Source organism: Mixophyes fleayi, chromosome 10 (assembly GCF_038048845.1).
Source record: "Mixophyes fleayi isolate aMixFle1 chromosome 10, aMixFle1.hap1, whole genome shotgun sequence".
NCBI classification, from domain to species: domain Eukaryota; kingdom Metazoa; phylum Chordata; class Amphibia; order Anura; family Limnodynastidae; genus Mixophyes; species Mixophyes fleayi.
The window spans coordinates 21,489,556-21,512,251 of record NC_134411.1 but is presented as its reverse complement, the minus strand read 5'-3'; the positions used below and the strand labels follow the sequence as shown (position 1 = coordinate 21,512,251).

Genomic DNA, 22,696 nt, shown 5'->3' with positions numbered 1-22,696 from the left:
CTTTTGTTATTTAATGTGATAGTCCTAGAGTTATAATAGATGATAGGGGTATTCATGTTATTGATAATAGATGTATAATGTATGAGTAGTGGTAACAAATCACATACTTTCAGTTAGCCATAAACCAGTGTGAACATAAAGTAGTGGTACTCGGTAGAATGAATTGAATAGAATAAGAGTTGGAACTTGATTGAAGTGCCACTAGTCCTTTCCCGCTACCAAGAGATCACCCCTGGGCAGACTCCTAACCTGTCAGTTTTTGAAATGTTCTTGACCCCTCGTGAGATGAGATTGTAACTGGGAGGCTAGGTTAGACCTTGAGAGAAGGTAAATAGTGAGACAGCAACCGAGAACGTCCAAAACACTGTTTCCTGAAAGGTCACACTAACTGTCAGGATGTTGGATCAGGAGAGTAAGTTGTGGAGCGGTAATTTCTTAAGCTTAGGTTATTTGCCAGACAGGTACCAGGTGTAGGCTACCAGCCTCACGGCTTCAAGGGTAGCAGAGACACACTGGTGCCCATACCACCCACTGCAGAGCGGCCAACACTCAGAGAAGGGTCCAAGGGCACTCATGAGTTTGTACTGGAAGGCCTCGAATGCAGTTAGTAGCACCTGAGCCAAAGGCTAAGACTGTTGTCCAGCATGAAGTTGTAGTTTTTCCTGTTTTGTGTTCTCTCATTTCACTCTCTTCTCAGGACGGTTAATTCTTTTGATTATTAGCAGGTGACAGAGACTGGTTCAGGTAATGATAAGGAGGTAATGGGGAGGAAGAAGTTAGTAGCATAATCAGTCCAGTCAATTACTCTATTCAATTCAGGGGTAAAGGAAAATTTGGAAACCTTGGAGCTTGGAGAAAGTGCGAGGGGCTATTGTCTGAGTAGCATTACGTCCGTAAGTACGGCGACCCCATGGTTAGAAAAGAGACACACCCAGCGATGCCAGTCCAGTAATATTCGGACTTGAGCAGGCATCCTTGAGAATGATTATCATTCTTGGGAGGGTAAGGTTTTAGACCAAACAAAGTACTGGGCGTGCTCACACGTGCCTCAGTGATTATATCAAGTAGGATTAGTTCTCTTTCCACTAAATATTCTTGAGGTACCTGAACTATGGGTGGGAGGTCACTAGGGGAAAAAGTAGGACACCTAGGTCCCTTAGTCTGAAGTCTCCCAATGCTTTGCAAGCCGATCACTGTTAAATCTGAGCATTGAGAGACTGGGAAGAACGAACAGACAATAGCCCGCCCACAAGGGTTGATGAAAAGAACTGGTGACATTATTAGATGTGTGTATATTAACGCAAGCTGAAGGAGATTGCATATGACATTATTGATAGACATAGGATGATGCTATTGATGAACATGAAGTGTTTAAATGTATTCTGAGCTTAAAGACATGCGTTGGACAGAAGAACCTGTTAAACTTGAAGAACTGTAGTAGAGAATTCTGTATAGCTGATACACGTTCTACTGTACCATGTACCTTTCCAAATAATGTATTAAGTGTTTTATTGCACCCTTGAAGGGCATACAAAAAGTTATCTCCAAGCTCCAGAAGTGTACGGTTTATAGTAAAAGAAGAAGTCGTTTAGAGGATTAAGACTCTCTCTTATGATAACTTGTTTAGATCTACAAACAGTGTGGACATACACCAAAGGGGATTTGTATTACATAACAATGAAACGTGGTACTGAGATCCTGCTTATAACATCTTTAAGGTGATAGTTTATTGTACTATCAAAGGGTGGACTGTTGAAGTCGTATAATTGGATGAACGAAAGTATATTGGTTTAATATTGGTTTGCCGTGCGTATTGCGAAGCGTACGCCACGTGTTACGTGACTTGGTGCATTCGCACGGTAAAATACGCACGCACACACTCGCATTACAACAGTTAGTTATTTATATCATTTCATATTGGTTCTGTTACACTGTAATTCAGGAGCAGATAGTATTCGGTTTATTATTAGTCTATATATATATATATATATATATATATATATATATATATATAGAGTGATTATATGTACATTGTAGTGTTATTAAAGGTTTAGGTAATAGGAAAGGTGTCATGCCTGATATCATATTGAAGCCCTAATCATCAGCAGCTGTCCGGTGCAATCGGCGAAGAGATCGCACATTGCATACTTTAGTTATTGATATTAGAGAGTAAAACCTTTGTATGATACTGGCTATGAAAAGGAGCAGACCCCCTGGAGAGAAGACCCCCACCTTTGGATTCCTTAGATTGAATCAACCTATTACCTGTCTGGCCTGGACCCACCCAACGTCTGGACCTATAGAAACAATCTACGTCATCTCTATTGTTCACAATGAAACACTGACTGTATATATATTAGCTGCATCTCACTGGGGCTCAGTCAACTCTGACACAATATTCTATACAGAATATTGTCCATCGGGTCCCGTGGGTGCGCAAGCGAGCGCAAGCGATTGCATTGGTATGTACTTATCTTTTGGTATTGGCTGTGCTGTACTGTACTTTATCATGATATAATAATGTATTAAATTATTGACTATTTACATCTGTTAAAAATAAATCACTTTGTGCTTTGGACACACATTCAATTGATTGGGCAATGCTTATTTTAAAACGATAGAATTACTTTAATACTATAAATGTAAGAAGAGAGACGGGGGGTAGAGAGGGAGGAAGAGAGGGGAGGGTTAGAGAGGAAGAGAGAGGGAAAGAGGGTGGAAGAGAGGGGGTGGCTAGGGAGGAAGAGAAAGGGGGGAGAAGAGATGGGGGATGAAGAGAGAGGGAGGAGAGAGGGAGGAAGAGAGGGGGAAGAGAAGGAGGAAGAGATGGGGAGAGTTAGGAAAAGGGAGGGGTACATGGACAGTGGGATTGTTAGATGGGTGGTAGAGAGGGAGGTAGAGGGAGAAAGATAGAGGGGGGAGAGAGGAAGGAAGAGAGGGGGGCCTGGAGGAAGAGAGAGGGGGGATAGGGTGAGAAGGTGGAAAAGGGAGGAAGAAAGAGGGGGATAGGGAGGACGAAAGGGGAGGGGATAGAGGGAAAAGGTGGGAAAGGGAGGAAGAGAGGGGGAAGAGAGAAGAAGAGAAAGCTGGAGTAGAGAGGGGGGGAGAGGAAGGAAGAGAGGGGGGTTGGGAGGAAAAGAGAGGGGGGGATAGGGAGGAAAAGAGAGGGGGGATAGGGAGGAAGAGACGGGAGGATAGAGGAGGAGGAGAGGGGGGAGAGAGAGAGGAAGAGAGAGAGGGAGGAAGAGGGGGGTTGGGAGGAAGATAGAGGGGGGATAGGGAGGAAGAGAAGGGAGGAGGAGAGGAGGAGGAGGAGAGGGGGGAGAGAGAGAGGAAGAGAGAGGGGGTAAATGGAGAGTGGGACCGAGAGAGGTAGAGAGAGAGGAAGAAGGGAAGAGAGAGGGAGGAAAAGAAAGGGAGTACATGGAGAATGGGACCGAGAGTGGAGGGGGGGGGGGTAATAGAGAGGGAAGAAGAGAGCAGGGGGAGAGAGGGAGGAAGAGAGAAGGGAAGAGAGAGGGAACAAGTGAGAAGGGGGAAATGGAGAGAAGGGGGCACAGGGAGAAAGGGAGAGAAAAAGAGATCAGGGTGAGACTGAGGGAGAGGGAGAGAGAGTGTGAATGGGAAAGAGGGAGGGAGAGATATAGAGATGGAGTTCGAGAGTGGAAGAGCAAGAAAAAGAAGGAGATACTTATATAGAGAGGGTATGAGAGAAAGGGAGAGAAAACTGTGATTGTGAGAAAAACAGAGAGAAAGGGATCAGGGTGAGGGAGAGGAAGAGTGTGTGGAAGGTAATGGAAATAGAGAGGGAGAGATGAGGGAGAGAAAGAAGGAGAGATATATATGGAGAGAGTGTGAGAAAACAGAAAGGGAGAGAAAACTGTGATTGTGGGCTTGTCCCTAAGAATACCAGACTTCCTGTCTTTAAAGCTGGCCACATTTGGGGACTTCTTTGTCAATCTGGACATATTGCCAATCTCACAGTTTGTAGTCTCTACAATCTGTAGTTTCACCCGACACTCCAATACAGAGAGAAAGAGAGAGTGAGAGAGAGAAAGGAAGAGGGGGAGAGTGGGAGAAAGATATATAAGCAGATATTCAACTCGTAGCCTCGAGGTTCCGTAGTTTCCACACACATTTACTGCAATTATGGTACAGACAACATCGCTCAGCTTTGCTCGCACCTCTATGAGGTGTAAACAAAAATGAGTAAAGCTTATTATTACAATAAACATCCCGCTGAGAAGAATTGTTCAACCTCTGTGGTTAATTGAATCTTTTCCATGGATAGTGTGAGAAATAGGGAGCAAGAGAGAAGGAACGAGAGAAAGAGCTTATTGAGACAAAACTGATTGTTGGGTGTTCCCTAAAAATACCAAACTCCCTGTCTCTACAGCTGGCCACATTTGAGGATTGCCTTATCTAATTGGGATGTATTGGAGACGGTGTGAAGCCCCTGCAATCTGGGGATACTCAGAGACACTCTGAGAGAGAGAGAGAGGGAAAGAGAGAGAGTGATAGAAGCAGAGATAGAGGGGTGTGAAGACAGCTTATTAAGAGAAAACTGGCGGCGTATTTGAATCATTTGGCCGTATATGTGATCCGGAAGCAATGACCAAAAAATCTCCTTTAGGAATCAGAAAATGGGCTGTAAAAATGTCCATATAACTCTGGTTACTACCACACAAACACACAAATTCCACACAGACAGGGCCCTGGTCAGTAGGAAGCTCTTAGGGGTATATTTACTAAACTGCGGGTTTGAAAAAGTGGAGATGTTGCCTATAGCAACCAATCAGATTCTAGTTATCATTTATTTAGTACATTCTACAAAATGACAGCCACAATCTGATTGGTTGCTATAGGCAACATCTCCACTTTTTCAAACACGCAGTTTAGCAAATATAGCCCCCTATGACAGGTACACAGTTGTTAAGAATAGGTTATTAGAATGGAGAAATAGAAGAGGGACTGAGAGCGCGATCACTACACGAACAGAATACCTCACAGGTCGTCTGTTAAATACATATTTGAAACAAAGGACTATTTCACACTAAACCAACTCGCATTTTTTTTGCTTAGCTTCGCCTTCGCACACCATGAGGATAATTAACGTTAATGTTAATTAGTTTTACCCATCAGTTTTCCTGCTAATATCTCACTTGAGCAAATCAGTCATCCCTTAATGAATATTTTAAAGAAATTGACATATGTCAGCAATTTTTACAGGTACTCTTTAAAAGCCAGCCGAGCGACTGCCATAGAAATGTGTTTTAACACACAATTAATGCACTAGCTCTATCACCATTTATCAAATCGACGCTTTACCATTAGCATTAATATGCATATATAGATACCATGCAGGATCATCCCCCGATTTGTGTGTTGGTGGAAGTGATTGCTATGTAAAGGAATTTGTTTTTGTCTTCCAAAGGTTGTTAGCATGTGTGACTTGATTTATGTTCGGCGTGCGACATATATTTGTTAATTATAAAAGACAGTGAAGGTTGTCACCTAAGGTAGTATACCACATATAGGGGTCTATTTATTAAAGCCATGCGGTGTCAAACAATATTCATCGCTGCAAATCGCGGCCATGCGGCAGTTCCTAGCGCATCTAGGACACATTGGCACACAGCAGTGGCAGAAAAGAAAAATGGGGGTCCGCCCTCCCACCCACCTTTATGTTGGATCTTAAAAAGGAATTCAAAACTCGCGAGATCCAACGAAGTCATGATGACATTTTGCCTCGTTTTCGATTCCGAAGTCGCGCGACAGTACCGAGCCGGCTCGGTACTCGGATCCCCTAAGTTTGAGTGTGTTCGGTTCTCGGGGAACCAAGCCTGAGCATCTCTATAGTATATAAGTGTGTGTATGTATGTAGATGAGAGCTTCACCTAGAACTGATCTTACTTCTTCGAAAGGAAATTGGCTACTATTATGTACATATTACTTCTTTCCCTTCGCTTCATGTTATACATTCTCTTTAACGCTTTCTTGTTTCACCCAGAACCACAGTTTCTTTTGCAGAATATTCCCCTTTGCAGTTAAAATTAGCATAATTAGTATATTAATATCTACCCAGATTTGATTATTTTCACAGCGCTTCGACTCTTGCCAGAATCTAACCCCAACCTCTACCTTGTTTCACCCATAGCATATAGAAAAATAGCTTATAGTTTATAAATGCTATTTTCAAGGTCCTCTGCTTTGCATAATAGTGAATTTATGAACAAATAGTATACAAGAAGCGCATTATGTTCCAACACTAACTGCATTATGGCTAGCTGAAGCAGTGTTTCATGCAGTGAAATGATGAACAAAACTAAGCTTTCTTTTGTTTTAATAAATGGGCACCATTATATTTATCTATGCCATACAAAATATTATATTAACACAGCCAGAATTATAGAAGGAGCCTTGCCTTGTAACCTTGACTCCTCTCCTCTTGTGATTATCTTTTAATTGCCTTACCACATGTGATATACAGTAGTAATTGAAAACGGCTATTTAGCAGAACATGGTGCCTTTGCTGCTATGCGCTGTTTGGTTTTTATTTCGATGTACATTTCCCTCTATATTGTTATTGAAGAATGAAAAAGTAACTGTCCAAATTGAGATGTCAGTAGCAATTTCTGACATCCGCGGGGAGTCCTAGTGCTGACTGCAAGGTCTGGCTCGATAACGGGTTTGAAAAGACGTAGAATTAGCAGACTGAGAAGAAGGGGAGAGATCTAAAGTGACCAGGGGGGTTCTTAGCCGGATCCTCGGGGTACAGGCCGTAGCGTTGAAATATCAGGCAGCTGAAATTGTGTGATGGATGACTCTATCACTTTATGTTTGCTGAAGTCAAAATGAATGATGTTATGCAAATGTGGAGGATGGCATTTCATGCAGGAGGTGAATGTAATTCATTACTCAACTCTCGCTGGTGCAGTTGTTTGTATTTTGCAGAGGAATTTCAGGTTCACCTGGACTACAGGGGAAATAAATAGTTTATGTTACATTTGTATCTAGTTTTCCCTACATATATTTGTACCTTACGGAAGTGGTTCCCAAACTTTCTCAGTTGGAGGCACCCTTATTGTCTCCATAATTTTTTCAAGGCACCCATAAGCCCAAATAATTACCAGGTAGTCCTGTTTTTTTAAAGTTAAAATAACGTAATAAGTATTTAGGGGCATTCATCATCACTCTGTGCCCCTTGTCTTACCTTTTACTTGCCCTTCTTTCTTCTATCTTCAGGCTCTTCATTGAAAATGTCGGGCGTGATGACGACATCGCGCCCGAAATTCAGTGAGAACGGAGCAGGGAGGTGGGGAGGAGAGGAGGGCACCTGGACGCCATAAATATAAGGGTTTTTTTTGCCCGGCCAGCAGAGAAACAGGTAGTGGCATGCAGGGGGGGGGGGATTACTTGGCACTCCCCCCTCTGCCTTGCCTACCCCGCTCACCCCTGGCCCTGGCCGCTGCACTCTAGCAAGCTGCAGGGCACCGTTTGGGAATCGTTGCTTTAAGGCGTATAATAAACATCTTTATTGCAGAAGCTGTAACTTCTGAAATGACCATTTTAAAGGCAGCTCTTTAATTCAAGTTGTTGAAATGTACTCCACAAAACGGTTCACCCTGCTTGGGGCTCATCAGTGTGGGGTAGGGATTTTCTGCACAGCATATAATTCCCTATTGCCAACTGAAAACAATTAGGGACATGTTTAATGCTCCTTTTTATTGGTTTTATGCAAATAAATATATCTATTACAAGTCACAACGTCAGGGTACACTATTTACATGAGAGCCCTTGACCTCGATGCTTTATCCACTGGATATCCCAAGCATAACACGGGTCACTGCAGAAACAGACGCATACCTTCCAGATAGAGGGCTTGATACATTAAGGAAAGTAAAGCAAAACAAATTAGTAACTTTGAACCTTGGCAAAACCATGTTGCAAGACAAGGGGTGCAAATGAGTTTATTATTTTGCACATAAGCAAAATACTGGATGTTTTTTCACATAGGACCCAAATATTTATTTTTACACCGACATTAAAAGTTGATCTAGGACACGCCCTACCTCAACTATAAATCTGACATCACATTTTAAATTTACAGCACCCTCCAATACATGGTTTTGCCAAGGTTCAAAGTTACTCATTTTGTTTGCTTTACTTTCCTTAAAGAATTAGGGTGACTGTTTTACCGTTTAGAGCTCAACATATATTGAACAGAAGAGCCTTCCCAATCATTTGCAGCAGCTACAGGGCAGGTGTAAGTGCTCAGTGATCGTGATGACTGCTGTGTATACATGCTAGAACATGTGTTTGCAGTGCAAAGCAAATGTAAAAATTGCATTTTATGTACTGTATGCGTTAAGAACATCCTGATAAATGTATTTCATAGAATAAAAATTTTCATGTTTTGTCATTAATCACATTATTAACAGTAATAACGGAATCATTTTTTTTGTGTTTTGCTGGGACTTTATATTCCACATATGCATAGTACGTATCCAGTCTGTCTACATACGGCAAGTGGCGTTGTACCTACACCTGTATTCAGCGAGACGTGCTAGATCTAAAATTCTGATCCAAGTTTGCCTGTAGTGTCAAGTATATCTGGAAGTGCTTCAATCACCTGGAGAGAATTGACACAGACCAAGTTCTGTATACAAGGAATATTCTCTGATTTATTGATACAAAGATACAAGTTTTTATAGCCTACTGAATAAATGAATCCTACGTCATAAGCATACTAAGTCTATACCATTAGTCTATGGGATGTGCTGCTGATTAACTTTCTCACGTATTCTTGAGGTGTTTACTTTCTGCCTCTCCTAGGGACAGATGAGCCTGTTTTTTTTCATCTCAAGGGGAGCTGGAGGTTCATCTCCTATATGCCATGTCCAACATCATGGGCACAGCTCCCACACTACGAGCTGAACATGAAGCTACTTATTGTTCTCATATCTTGATACATTCTTCAGGTGATCTCTGTCAGCTTAACCTCAAGGCCATGGGATTACATCTTGTAAAACTGCAAATCAGCAGAAAAATGAATAATCTCTTTTAGCAAATAATATTTCTATGCAAGTTACAATAAATGGCAGAACAAAGGCCTTAACAAAAAGTCATATTTAAAAGGCGCTTCTTCAGAGCAGCTTGTAGATGATTAAGGATGTGCATATGCCCGAATCACATGGTTTTTTTTTTTTAAATAAATAAAAAAAAAAAATGCACAATACTTTGGTTTTGCCCAAAATCATCAGTTATTCAGCACACAGAACCCTATTAATGTGCACATTCAGTGGAAGATACAATATTTATTGTTGTGTTAGGATAACAAAAACTATCCATAGATTCCAGTGCAACAGCATTTCCTGTAATTATGGATAATTGTACAACCATAGCCTCCAGCAAGCAATAACCTTGGACCATGACATCTATTGTACATGTGACTATTCTGATAAAAAAAGAAGTCATTTTTTTTAATGACTGCAGATATTTACCTCTCCTCCAATCACCAGTAAAACATCAGTGTACAGTGTCATGTATGTACATATTACAGCAAAGGACACAAGTTACTGTGATGCCCATCTGCACACACGGCCCCCTATTAGGGTAAGGAATCTACACTCATTTTTCTGAGCACCTCTATGGGGAGCGAGGAATAAGGAGCGAAGTTTTCTTCCCGAACATCACATTGGAGTGTCTCAGTAGACAGGTCCAGAGCCTCATTGCATAGAATTGAGCCTAGCATAGCCTAATAATATAAGCAAGCAAGCAATCCCACTATAGCCATGCCTATACAGCCCCATATCCAGGCAGTACTCACCGATCCTGTTCCACATCTGACACCAGCTGCTAAAGGACTTTGCGTGATCATCACTCAGAGCACTATGGTTTGGCTTCCTACAGTGAGCTCCAATCAATCGCAGATCCCTATAAGCTATTCCGAGCCTGACATTGTTTTTCTGATCTGGATTATATGTAGCACATTATGAAGAAAAAGAAAAACCCCACAAAAAGTAGATCTTTTACATTACCCCCTCTCACTACTGCTAAATGACTTCAACTTTAGTTGTCCACCAATAAGATAAACTGAAGGGACTTGCAGGTTATGGGGAAACAAAACATTTACTAGCCACCTGCACATCTATACCCAACTTCTCCTCCTACTGCTGCTGATGGGAAAGTTCTGTGCAGAGCCCCATTAACAGCTCTTCAGCTACATCACTGGGATTTTAATGATTCCATGCACTTGGAGCTTTGGTAAATAGCCAACAAGAGGTAATCTTTAGCTATCTGTGCAGCTGCTCATTGCCCAGTGTTGGCTAACATGTGACACTCCAGGTGTTGTGAAACAACAAGTCCCAGCATGCTTTGCCAATATATAGCAGCTTATTGCTGGAAGGGTATGCTGGGACTTGTAGTTTCACAGGTTAGCCAACACGGTCATAGATCTTTTTCTTTACTTTGTGGACCTTAATAGAACTATTAATGTCCTTCACGTGGGTTGCCGACAGGACATTGATGCGCATAGGGAAAAATATGTTCCCACGTGCCAAATTGTTAGTTTGATCATCTATGGTTCTGTTAAGCTCATGAAATGTTTACATTCATGTAATTACCATCAGCAGTTTTATATGAAGGAACTTGCATTTGCAATACAGCAGACTTTAGACACCATGGGGTAAATGTATCAAGCCGAGTTTTCCGGTGGGTTTGAAAAACCAATCAAATTCCAGCTATCATTAATTTAGTACATTCTATAAAATGATAGCTAGAATCTGATTGGTTGCTATAGGCAACATCTCCACTTTTCAAACCCAACAGAAAATGCTCAGCTTGATACATTTACCCCCCAGAGGGTGGGGTGAGGGGGGAATATAGCAAAAGGAGATTTCTTTAAAGAAAAGAAAGTGTACACGTACGTATAAATCACACACTTTCATTTCCACAAAATGCATAGATCATATTGTGTGGGTTTTTCACCACATTCACTGTATCTACTAATATTCTGCTTTTACTTTCCTTACTGTCCAATAGATCTATATCTCTCAGAGTTTCACTTTAACCTGTTTGTGTATATGTCTGTTAAATAGAAACCTACTGTGACTCAAGCGTACTGTGCTAAAAAATGAAAGCAGATGCTTCAAAAGCTTCCTCCGACATATGAATTGTTATTACAAATTGAAATGTATCATTGGTCACTGAAGTCCTCATTTGTGCACATTCTACAGATTAATATTTCTGTGCCCATCTTTGTGACCAAATGCTGCCCCCTGCTGGACTAACACTGGACCCAAGTGTAACCAAACACTGCCGGTGTGTGTCATCATTATACAATGCTACCTTCACATTAGGGCTGTATTTAATATGGGGTCACTGAACTATTCATCAATATAAAATATGATATTTTATTCTGTTGTATAAATGACCCTTTGTACTTCATATTATAAATAACATTTCTTTATGCATCCAAAACACATGGAAATGACATAAGTGAAAAAATAAGTCGGTAGGTACCATTATTAAGAACACAATGGAATAGTGGATGACAATTAAAGAAAGATGAAAGTTGGGTACACATTTAAGTTTCATGGACTACACAGCTTTCATCAGCGTAAGAGGACATTTACCAAGTGATTACAACATACATATGTCCTGGGTACATAAAAAAAAAAAATATGGCAAAAATCACACAATAAAAAGAAATATTTTATATTTATTGTACCTGAGTATATTGTTCACAGTCATTCTTTTCAATTCGCTATATTCCAGTAACCTCGTGGTAGTTAAAGTAATAGTATACCTGTTGCCTACACACACACGCAGTGGAAACAGCCACACACTGACATGGGGAAGTTAAGTCTGGTCTAGGGGTATTACTGAAAACAAATTGCATGTTAAAATAAAACATTCTGTTAACATTTGTCACCTATATAGTTGAGGCAGCCGTTCTGGGAGCTGAACAAATATTCAGAAGGTAACCAGTGACATCACTGCCTCATGACCGATATTCACCAATCACAGGGTGCAACTAATTTGGATTCTCACAAACATTGGATTAGCTCATAAAGAGTGTCTTTATTGTGTAAGTGATACATGGGGCTAGATTTACTAAGCTGCGGGTTTGAAAAAGTGGGGATGAGGCCTATAGCAACCAGATTCTAGCTTTTTATTTAGTACTTTCTACAAAATGACAGCTAGAATCTGATTGGTTGCTATAGGCAACATCCCCACTTTTTCAAACCCGCAGCTTAGTAAATCTAGCCCATGGTCTGTACTGGTTTTGCAAGCAAGACCATAAGCTACCACTCTCCATCAATGCGTCATACAATGTTCATGTTCCCGTCCCTTACCGCTATTCACTAGACATCACCAGACATGCGGCACATGGTTCAGCCCACACAATGGATTTCTCCACATTGAGTAAATGACAGGAACATTTTAAAGAAAGGGGCACATTTCAACTCCCAAATGCAGCGTGGAACCCACCCCCAACAAATAAGCATCCAGAACGGTTGGCTGAAATGTGTATTAATACAATTCACACACACTTGTTAAAGGGAAACATAAAGCAAAAATCGTTTACAACTTTTTTTTAGGATTAGATTGGTCTGTCGTCTCCTCTATACACCCCTCTTTCATACAGTCGTGGTCTCAGCTGCTGAGTAATATTATTACAGGACTGATGAAGTAACTTGACAGGATGGGTAGTAGTGATAGACTAAGGCTTCAGTTGCAGGGAACAGGACAACACCATTTAGTTACCTGTTTTAGGTATACTTAGAGCTTGGGTAAGGTTAAACAAATATCTAATACAGTGCCTTTAAAAATAGCGTTAGCTGGCTGTAACTTCTGCTTTTACCTCAACACATTCCAGATTTTGCTTACACAATATTGTGAAACAATTTAATATCCCTGTCTAACCATTTTTGAAGTATGAACACAAAGAGGTAGACTGGACAGTCACAAAAGAAAATTAAAAACCAAAACCCAGTTGGATTCATTTAAAAGGTGCGTTCAACATCTCACATGATCTTTGTGTGTCAGGATCCTGGTGTCACTACTCCTTCCCCTAACTCCTAGGCTACTGCTGGCTTCCATATCCCTACTCAAATAATCATACTCCTCTACTGCTGCTGTGATCATTCTGATTGTCTAATAAGCAGGGTACACACAGACAATGAGGAGATGAAGACTGTGTACTATAAAATGGACAGGCGCTAGTCAAACGCACCTTAAAAGTGCTGAAATAAGAAGCAGAGACCATTTAATTCATTCAAAAAAATCCATTTGCTGTGTAGAAAGGACTGGTTCTTGATTCAGGTGCAGCAAAGGTTCATGATGCATCTACACTGGTGATTTTTTTAGGCTTTTAAATGTAACCTTTCTAGATTATGATGATTTGCCTTTAACTGGCCTGTAAGTGTGGCCTTCACCCAGGTATCAAGTAGCAACAAGATAAAATAATCTCAATTAAGCATAATATGTCAGGAATACCCCCCTACCTAGTCTACCAACGAGTACAGTGTTGGCTAAACTGTGACACTCCAGGTGTTTGTGAAACTACAAGTCCCAGCATTCTTTGCCAATATATAGCAGCTTATTTCTGGAAGGGCATGCTGGGACTTGTAGTTTCACAAACACCTGGAGTGTCACAGATTAGCTAACTCTGAACTAGTAGGGTTTTTTTTTTTTTATACCATAAATCCTTATTGACAATATAGTTCTCTTTTCAGATTGGAAATTAAAATAAATCAAATATATTTTAAGTTTGCCATTCTCTTACTGAACAGAATGGACAAACCAGGAATTTATTTAAAAAATTGTGAAAAGAAATCCATAGATGAAGATGTTACATTAAAAACTAAAACAAGGTGAAGAATCTATAATGAGGCTGCCACAGTGGTGGCGTTCAGAATTTAAATATAAATAAAGAGATGGGGTAAGGGGGACCCACAGACACACAACTAGCAAACTGCAGTCAAACTTTGGCTTTTGAAAGTGAGGAATGCAAAATCTTTACATACTGAAAAAATATCAAAGCTTTTCATGCTGTACTATAAAATTTCCAAATAAGTAAAAAAAATAAACCTGTATCAATTTCAAAAAGCAGGTACAATTATGCAGGTGATGCAAGATTTCTTAGGTATGAACGGCTGCTGCTTGGAAAATTTTACAATGTGGAAAGACAGCTCGAATCCACAGGAGTCTGAACAGATCATATTCTGTGTATCTGGCTTCAGTGCCTTGGAGAAGCCAACTCTGGTCCTGCAATAGTAAAGTCTTCAGTGGATATTGACTACAGGTCTTATATGCCAGTAAATGATTTCGGTCACCAGTGAACCACAATTCAGGCATGTTTATTACGGATGACTGTCCCTCCTTCTATTTCTATTTGTTCATAAAGCCATTTGCGGTCACATCTGCATTCAACACCACACTTGTTAGAGCCACATTTCCTGCAAGAATAGAAACAGCCCATACAATCTTCATCCAAGCAGTCGCAGAGATCCATCCCATTGGCTAGAAGTATTCCGTGGTTGTCGTACACTTTGTTCTTTGATGGTATGAGCTGCCTAAAATAAAACATTTATGCAAATTAATATCAATCATATGTACAAACTGACCTCTGCCTGGTAAACTGAAGGGTCCAAGCAGGATAATGATTTGTAATAAACGTGTCTAGCAGTGGTGTAAACATCTGGGGTATCTGAAGAGCCATAGCCCTGCTCAATACCCGCAATGCAAATTACTAAGGGAGGAACAAGATTTAGGGCTCATCACATGTACTGGGAAAGTGGCTACAGTTGTATGTAAACAAGTTTGGAGGAGGTGGATACATTTTCTAAGTTTTGTTTTGACCAATACAATCTGTCCTTGCACCCAGTGTGCACCAACATGAATTACTGAGCCAGCTGCATTCTAAGGTTAGAAACACAATGATACAATTTTACAATGAACTGGGGTGAATGGCACAACTCTTACCCATGTGCTTTTTTAAAGGGTTTATTACCGCATGCATTAAAGTAGATGGGTGTAAACGACACCTAAGAGTTAATTTTGTAAGAGTCATGAGGGATATTCTACAATGGACATAGTAAAGTTTACTTATATAGTCTGTCACAGTATGTAATAAACTTATTACAGTTAGGGTTCTAGGCACAGACAATAGGTACATGTCTTGTGTCATAATGCCATCTAGTGGAATAAAAGAATAATTGCTAAACCAGCTCATGATACAAACACCTCAGTTGGACTAATTGGTATTTGCCCATATCACCATATAGAATGCTAAACTAGAGTTGAAAAAAAGGAGACATTACAGTCCATTTGTATTATGTATTTTTTTTTTTTTAAACTCTTTATTTAAAGAGAAAACAGGAAAAATACAATCAACATATTTGACATAAAAGTATTAATATTCAAAGTGTCTCCTCTGTAATTTTATACATTTATATCGGTGGGGAATGGGGGCGAGGGGAGGGGGGAAAGAGGAAGGAGGGATGGGAGGTAGAGAGGCCCAAGTTCTGTTAACAAAATCGCTAATAAGTAAACAAGCCAACCTGGAACATTGCTGGAAAGAGCTAGGCCACACTATTACATTAGCCACCAAAAAGAAAAATAGCATACAAACGTTACTCACTGTATTATGTATTTTTTAAAAAAACATTTATTAATTAACTAAGGTCTGTTATTATACTCTATATCAATAGCAGACATTTGAGTTCTCCCAATAGTGTCATTGAACAATGGGAAAAAAAAAAGTGTGAATTCCACCGTTATTGAATTAAAATGACTGAGATATAATATATATATACAAGTTAACCCGTGTATGATACTCATGCATTCTAGTCAAATCAAGCTACTTAAGGTGTTAAAAAGGTTCTTGTCATGCATTTGGGGCTAGGCCAGGCCTCCTCAGGGGAAGAGCGTTACTTCCCGACGTAAGCGCCCTTTTTTAACGTGGTTTTGTCCACAAGTCACCACCTCATCATTCTTTTCCATCACCTCATCCTTCATCTTCATATCCTTAATCTCCATCGTCTTACTGTTCTAAAACATCTCGATACACAACGTTTCTGCTAAACACCTTATCGCTGTGCTCAATCAGTCTTCCTTGAAGGGCAGTATTCATAACCTGCACTTTCACATCACTGCTTCTCCGTACTCGTGAAAATGCGATATACAATTGTCCATGACCAAACACAGGCTCTGGTAAATAAATACCCACACGGTCAAGAGTTTGAGCCCTCAACTGGTAAATTTAGCCTTTACTACCCCCTCCCACAGGGGGAAGGGGAGATAATGGAAGTTAACGGACTTCACTATTATAATTTTTTTGTCAAATAATGTCTGTATACCAAATTTCAGGTCAATTGGATGAGCCCTTTCTGAGAAAATAGTTTTTTCCACACAAACACACACCGCTAGGCTTATATACAGGGTGATTCAAAAGTCGCAGTACACCCTTTTATTTCAAAAACTCTACAGGAAATTGGGAAACCTGAATACTCCAGTAAGGTATGGGTGACGTGGTCTATCTTTTACGGTATGTACCAAACATGAGCGCCATCTTGAAATCGGCCCAATTCCTGTAGAGTTTTTGAAATAAAAGGGTGTACTGCGACTTTTGAATCACCCTGCATATTAGATATCAATAGCAGTCATTTGAGTTCTCCCAATAGTGTCATTGAAAAAAAGTAAAAAAAAAAAAAGTGTGAATTCCACCATTATTGAATTAAAATGACTGAGATTATATATATATATATATATATATATATATATATATATATATATATATCTCTCAAACTGTACTCTGTTCTAGACCTTCCATGTTATATGGCTACCTAAGCCTTACCACAGATTCAAGTCTTTATATGTAGATCAGTATAACAAACGATATATGTGAATTCCAACTTGCCTAGACAATGAAGACAGGCTGGGAAGCTGTGTATAATAAATATTAAGTCACCCCAATAAATCACTAGTTTAACTAACTATACATATCAATGTATCAGTTATAATAGTAGCAAGCATGGACAAAACATAGGCAATATACGTAAATTAAATTACTAGGAAGCTAGGGGATGATACAAATACTCCTGTGTTCTTAGGTAGAGGTGTAATTTAATGGCAATATAAAATTAAATCACCAGCCAATAATTAATATTATTTTGTACCTGCAGGAGGGAATATAAATTCATTCTATACAAAAAGTACCTTTGCATCTATGATAATTCAGATACTATTCCATAAATATTACTACTTATGTATAGATTGAAGATGAATAATCCTTCGAGATTATGAAAATATATATATATTAATCCAATGATATTAGAATTCACACTTTTAGACACTAATGAGACAATGCAAATGATCGGTATTGATATAGGGGGGGTATATACCTTAATTACTTAATACATAGAATTAAGAAACATATCTGTCCCACTGATGGGTTTGAACACATTTAGCTAGAGTACTGTCTTCTAATATTTTTCACATAATTCTCAAACTTTCTTTTACCATGTCGCAGTCATAGGTTAAATATGTAGAGACCTCTATATTTCAAGAAAAATATATATTTTGAATTGATTTTTCAACCAAATGGACTTGTTATTCAACTCTAGTCTTGTAGTCTAAATAGTTTACTCTGCATTAGCAACAGGGTTTTCAGTAAATTACAAGTTGTGTACAACTTGATGGTATAAACTAGTCTAGATTATTATTGACCATTACACTTATTTTGGGCCATACAAGTGGAGATTTCAGGCTTGCAGTAATACTGAGTATGTGGCCAGCATTAAACTATAAAAAGTGTCTTTTGACAGGAAATGGGCTCTTTAAAACTGGTTCTATTTTGTGATGTTTAGGGCTCATTGCCACCCATCCACTGTAATGTTCTTTTCAGTTTCTTACACCATGAATGATTTCTAATGGGCTCATCCCCACGGTTGCTCTAAAATAATGCTGCACCATACATACATTGTATCAGATAATGGTAATGATCGCTCCCCGAATTGAATCTCCCCTATAATATTCAAATTTAAGGTGCTTTAAAACTTGCACTCATTTTCAGTCTAAAGCACTGTATAATGGGGTTCTTTGTACTGACTTGTATTTAACTCCAGGGGGTAAATGTATTAAACTGTGGATTTTGCAAGCCGCCGATATTCAGCGACTTTGTAGGGCAAATTTAAAACGGCAGTGTTGTTTATGGCAAAACTTCCCTATAGGGAAGTTTTGCCTTTAACAATGCAGATTTAAATTTGCGAAATCCAGTTTAATACATTTACCCCCAGGTGTGGGATGGATATTTATAAAAGTGATTTGTTGTGACGAAGTGCTTGTATGTCTAAAACAAGTTATTATGTGTGGATATATGGGCAGCACGGTGGCCTAGTGGTTAGCACTTCTGCCTCACAGCACCAAGGCCATGGTCGGGAATCGAACTCATGACCACATGAGTTGAATTCCCGACCATGGCCTTATCTGTGTGGAGCTTGTATGTTCTCCCTGTGTTTGCGTGGGTTTCCTCCGGGTGCTCCGGTTTCCTCCCACACTCCAAAAACATACTGGTAGATTAATTGGCTGCTACTAAATTGCCCTTAGTCTCTCGGTTTGTATGAGCGTGTATAAATTAGGAGATTTAGATTGTAAGCTCCAATGGGGCAGGGACGGATGTGAATGAGTTCTTTGCACAGCACTGCGGAATTAGTGTCACTATATAAATAGATGATTATTTATAATATAATTATCTGCCATCATTCATCTAGAATATTGATAAGTGAGCGGTCAGTAGAGAAGGGAAATGTCACAACACTTCATATGTGGCTATAACAAGATTTCTTTCTAACACTTTGTGGACTAAACTGCCTAAAACACTTTATAGATGTGTCTAGGTCAGTGGATCCCAAACTTTTTCAGTTCAAGACACCATTAGGGTCTCCATAATTTTTTCAAGGAACCCCCAAGCCAAAATAATTACCAAGTGGTCCCTCTCCTTGCTTACCATTGGCCCTGGCCGAGGCACCCCTGTGAGATCACCGAGGAAGCCCAGGGAGCGTAGACGCACAGTTTGGGAACCAAATAGCATTTCAGACACCTAGACCGGTGTCTGAAATGCTATTTATTGCCATAGCAAATTGGCATTTCTCTGAAATTCAACGGACAGACTTGTTCTATACAACCAGACTGCTAAACGATTTAAAATAACTTTCAAGTTTTACGTGTGAATGTGACGCATTAGGGATAACTTCTATATGCAACGTAAGCAGGGAGCTTCCTGGGGGAATACTTGAGTAGTGGAACAGACAAATTAACAATTTCAAAAGAGTCTGATTTGCCTCTAAAGCTGATTAACTCAGTGCCAGAAACAAAAATACAGCCAGACACATAAGCTGTATTGATTAGCACCCATTCTAGCTATATATCCCAGAGTTGTAGCCATTCGTCAGTCATATTTTAAGCCAACACAAACCTATCAGATCCGGGTGTTGCCTTTGTCTGTCTTCTCTTCTCTCTTGTGCTTGTTTCTGGCGTGAATTCTGTTTGCCGCCCTGGGTTCGCAAACTGCAGCGACTTCAAGGCCTTGGCAGCTCGCGCCTGGACAAAAACACACATAATATATAATTATTTTTCCAAAGTGTCTATAGATAGTGAAAGCAGGTCATTGTTTACAGCTCAATTCACTCAAACCTGTAGGTTTATACCACTGGTGGACAAAAATACATACAAGGAAAGGAGAAGATTCACTTTCTGTCCTTCAAAAAGAGAGGAGCCGTGCACAGGGTAGGTTGAAGTGGTGCTACAAGTCGGCACCCTGCTGTATACAATTATATTGGTGTATAATGCAACAACTCTGGAGTGACAAACTTCCTGTGCTGGATCCAACACCATACAAGTACATGTACAGTACGGTGGCTTAGTGGTTAGCACTTCTGCCTCACAGTGCTGGGGTCATGAGTTCAATTCCCAACCATGGCCTCTGGGTGGAGTTTGTATGTTCTCCCCATGTTTGCATGGGTTTCCTCCCACATGCCAAAAACATACTAGTAGGTTAATTGGCTGCTATCAAAATTGACCCTAGTCTGTCTCTCTGTCTGTCTTTGTGTGTTAGGGAATTTAGACTGTAAGCCCCAATGGGGCAGGGACTGATGTGAGTGAGTTCTCTGTACAGCGCTGCGGAATCAGTGGCGCTATATAAATGGTGATGGTGATGATGTAATACATAGTCACCCAAAAAAAAAAAGAAATCCAGTCCAACTACACTTGCAGTAAAATACTTTTCTATGCCAGTAGTTACAATTTTCCTTCAGTCGCAGTTTATGCCTCTTATCACCTGTACTGCAAAATGCTAGCAAGACAAACCTTTGTATAATAATTGAATATATTAAACACTAGCTAGGCCATCTCTAAGTTCAGATACCCACTGGCATTTGACCAGCAGTTCTTAACTATGCTTCTTTATATGCATCCGAGAGCTCATTGGAGGCCACTCCTTTGACCCCAATGTATCTTAGCTTGCATTAAATGTAACAATTAGCGTCCATAAAACCCTGAAAAATGCATATGGGAATGCAGATAGTGGAAACAATAGGTTCCATTATCACATTCCTTTACATGCATTGTACCAACGTTAAAAAAGATCGTTAACGTACATAATTTGGGGCAGCACGGTGGCTAAGTGGTTAGCACTTCTGCCTCAAAGCGCTGGGGTCATGGATTCAACTCCAGACCATTGCATTATCTGTGTGGAGTTTGTGTGTTCTCCCTGTGTTTGCGTGGGTTTCCTCCGGGTGCTTCGGTTTCCTCCCACACTCCAAAAACATACTAGTAGGTTAATTGGCTGCTATAAAAAAATTGACCCTAGTCTGTGTCTCTGTCTGTCTTTGTGTGTTAGGGAATTTAGACTGTAAGCTCCAATGGGGCAGGGACTGATGTGAGTGAGTTCTCTGTACAGCGCTGCATGATTAGTGGTGCTATATAAATAAATGATGATGATGATGATGATAACTTAACACCAGCGGGTATGAGGCCTAAGGCCCCTTCTCACCACCCCCCCTAAAAAAAGTAAATAACCTAGGGTTGTTAAGGCTTTCATTATAATGTAAGCCCTCCATTCCTTTTATTAACAAGTCACTCTCTGCACTTTAAACATCTACCATGTCCTTCTAGTACACAGGCCCCAAAGCTGTACCTTATATTAAAGACATAGAGAAAGCAATGTATATAATGGCAACATAAAATATGTTTGACGTGCATCTAGGCCCCATTCTATGCATCCTATGATTTTAGCAGCTTTTGCCGAAGCTGTCTGACACTGGGTGCTAACAGTATATATTGAGGGCCCCATAGATTGCTCCTGTAAAAAATGCGGCTGTAATTAAGTCAGTTTAATAAGTTAGGAACCTGCTTTAGTTTTTGTTGGAGGGTTTTGGTTTTTTTTTTCAAAGACAAAATATCCCCTTCTTGCTCCTCACCTTCATCCACATAGCAGTTCTTCACATGTATTAATATCTACCTCCCATCACCCCCCAGCAGAGGCTCATACTAACACAATGTGTTTGACATCCTTCCAAACTGTACGTTGGAACCCCAAACAGGGTCCCAGAAGCAGTTTTTGGGGTACCCCAATTTTTAGATATGCAATACATTCTATTGGGAACCATTTTTTTTGGGGTTTCACTAAGATGACAGACCAACACTAGGGAGCGGAGTAACGCAGCTTTATTGAAATACAATCTCTCAACCCACTTATTTTACCTCCAGGTAGAACCAACCGCATGACATCACAACCTAACAAGCCTCTGACTTTACATACTACATGTGTGTTTGCTACAACATGGCTGCAAAGCAGTTTTATATTGAGCATTTATATGAACACAGCATTGGTTACACACATCTCCTATGTATATATGGTGTATCCCAGCACTCAGATTGTAATCTCACCTTTACCTTCTGTATCATTTCATCTGTGTGCACCAGGACACTTTAGTGTATAGTGCTGCATCATATGTTGGTGCTTTATACATAAAATAATAATGATCTATTAATAAATCACTTGCACATGACGAGGCCCTGACTGCCCTAAATAACAGGTAATACTAACTGATCAGTCAGTACAGTGCTGAGTACTGGGCAGCAGGTTCTGGGTATCTCAGCGGTGTGAGGACGGCTGTGGCCTCAGATAAAACTCCCCCACCCGCCATTTCCCACGCACGTACTTTTCCTTGAGGCTTCTTGCTCGGCATTCCCGTGTTACTCGAACTAGGCTCTCGAGCTGCCGCCATTTACATGGGAGCCGCCTCCCTGTGACGCATTTATAAAATACGGGTCATAGAGATGCGGAAGTCGGACGGGTGGGCTCAAAACGGCGGCCGCTCTGTCACCTTAGTCCTCTCTATGGTTCTGGCGGCGTTTCCATGGCAACCCCCTTGATGTGGGTTGTTTGTTTTTTTTCCACTGTGAAATGTGATTTTACCTATAGCCTTTATTCCCAAATCAGAGTAAAGAGTGTGTGTAGTGATTTGTGTTCTATAACTATAATGCATTGCTGTGTGTTTCATATATGGATGTCAATGGGCAGGGCCACATTTATCCATGCATGTCATATGTCCAAAGAGGGATTTTATACTATATTGATGGCTAACTTAATCTCCAGGGCATTCTGCTGGTCTTGCACCCTATTAGT

The 22,696-nt window shown here is 40.2% G+C and overlaps 1 protein-coding gene and 2 long non-coding RNA genes across 4 annotated transcripts in view; all 3 read right to left on the bottom strand.

The window, feature by feature from the left end:
* Window positions 1-10,222, bottom strand: part of LOC142103810 (uncharacterized) — a 29,378-nt gene extending 19,156 nt beyond the window's left edge. The window contains exon 1 of the long non-coding RNA XR_012679436.1: window positions 9,830-10,222. This is a non-coding gene — a long non-coding RNA (uncharacterized LOC142103810). The remainder of the gene's footprint in view (window positions 1-9,829) is intronic.
* A 1,482-nt stretch (window positions 10,223-11,704) lies between these two features.
* Window positions 11,705-22,340, bottom strand: ARL14EP (ARF like GTPase 14 effector protein). Of its 2 annotated transcripts, none has more exons than XM_075188021.1 (3): window positions 22,230-22,340; window positions 19,484-19,608; window positions 11,705-14,582 (listed from the first exon to the last, which is right to left on the bottom strand). In XM_075188021.1, exons 1-3 carry the CDS (start codon window positions 22,293-22,295, stop codon window positions 14,357-14,359), a joined length of 417 nt encoding a protein of 138 aa, XP_075044122.1. In that variant the 5' UTR covers window positions 22,296-22,340; the 3' UTR covers window positions 11,705-14,356. The 2 variants fall into 2 exon arrangements, with proteins under 2 accessions (XP_075044122.1, XP_075044123.1); XM_075188022.1 differs by lacking the exon at window positions 22,230-22,340 and adding an exon at window positions 21,955-22,160.
* Window positions 11,705-22,696, bottom strand: part of LOC142103808 (uncharacterized) — a 256,693-nt gene continuing 245,701 nt past the window's right edge. Inside the window, exon 2 of the long non-coding RNA XR_012679435.1 lies at window positions 11,705-12,733. This is a non-coding gene — a long non-coding RNA (uncharacterized LOC142103808). The remainder of the gene's footprint in view (window positions 12,734-22,696) is intronic.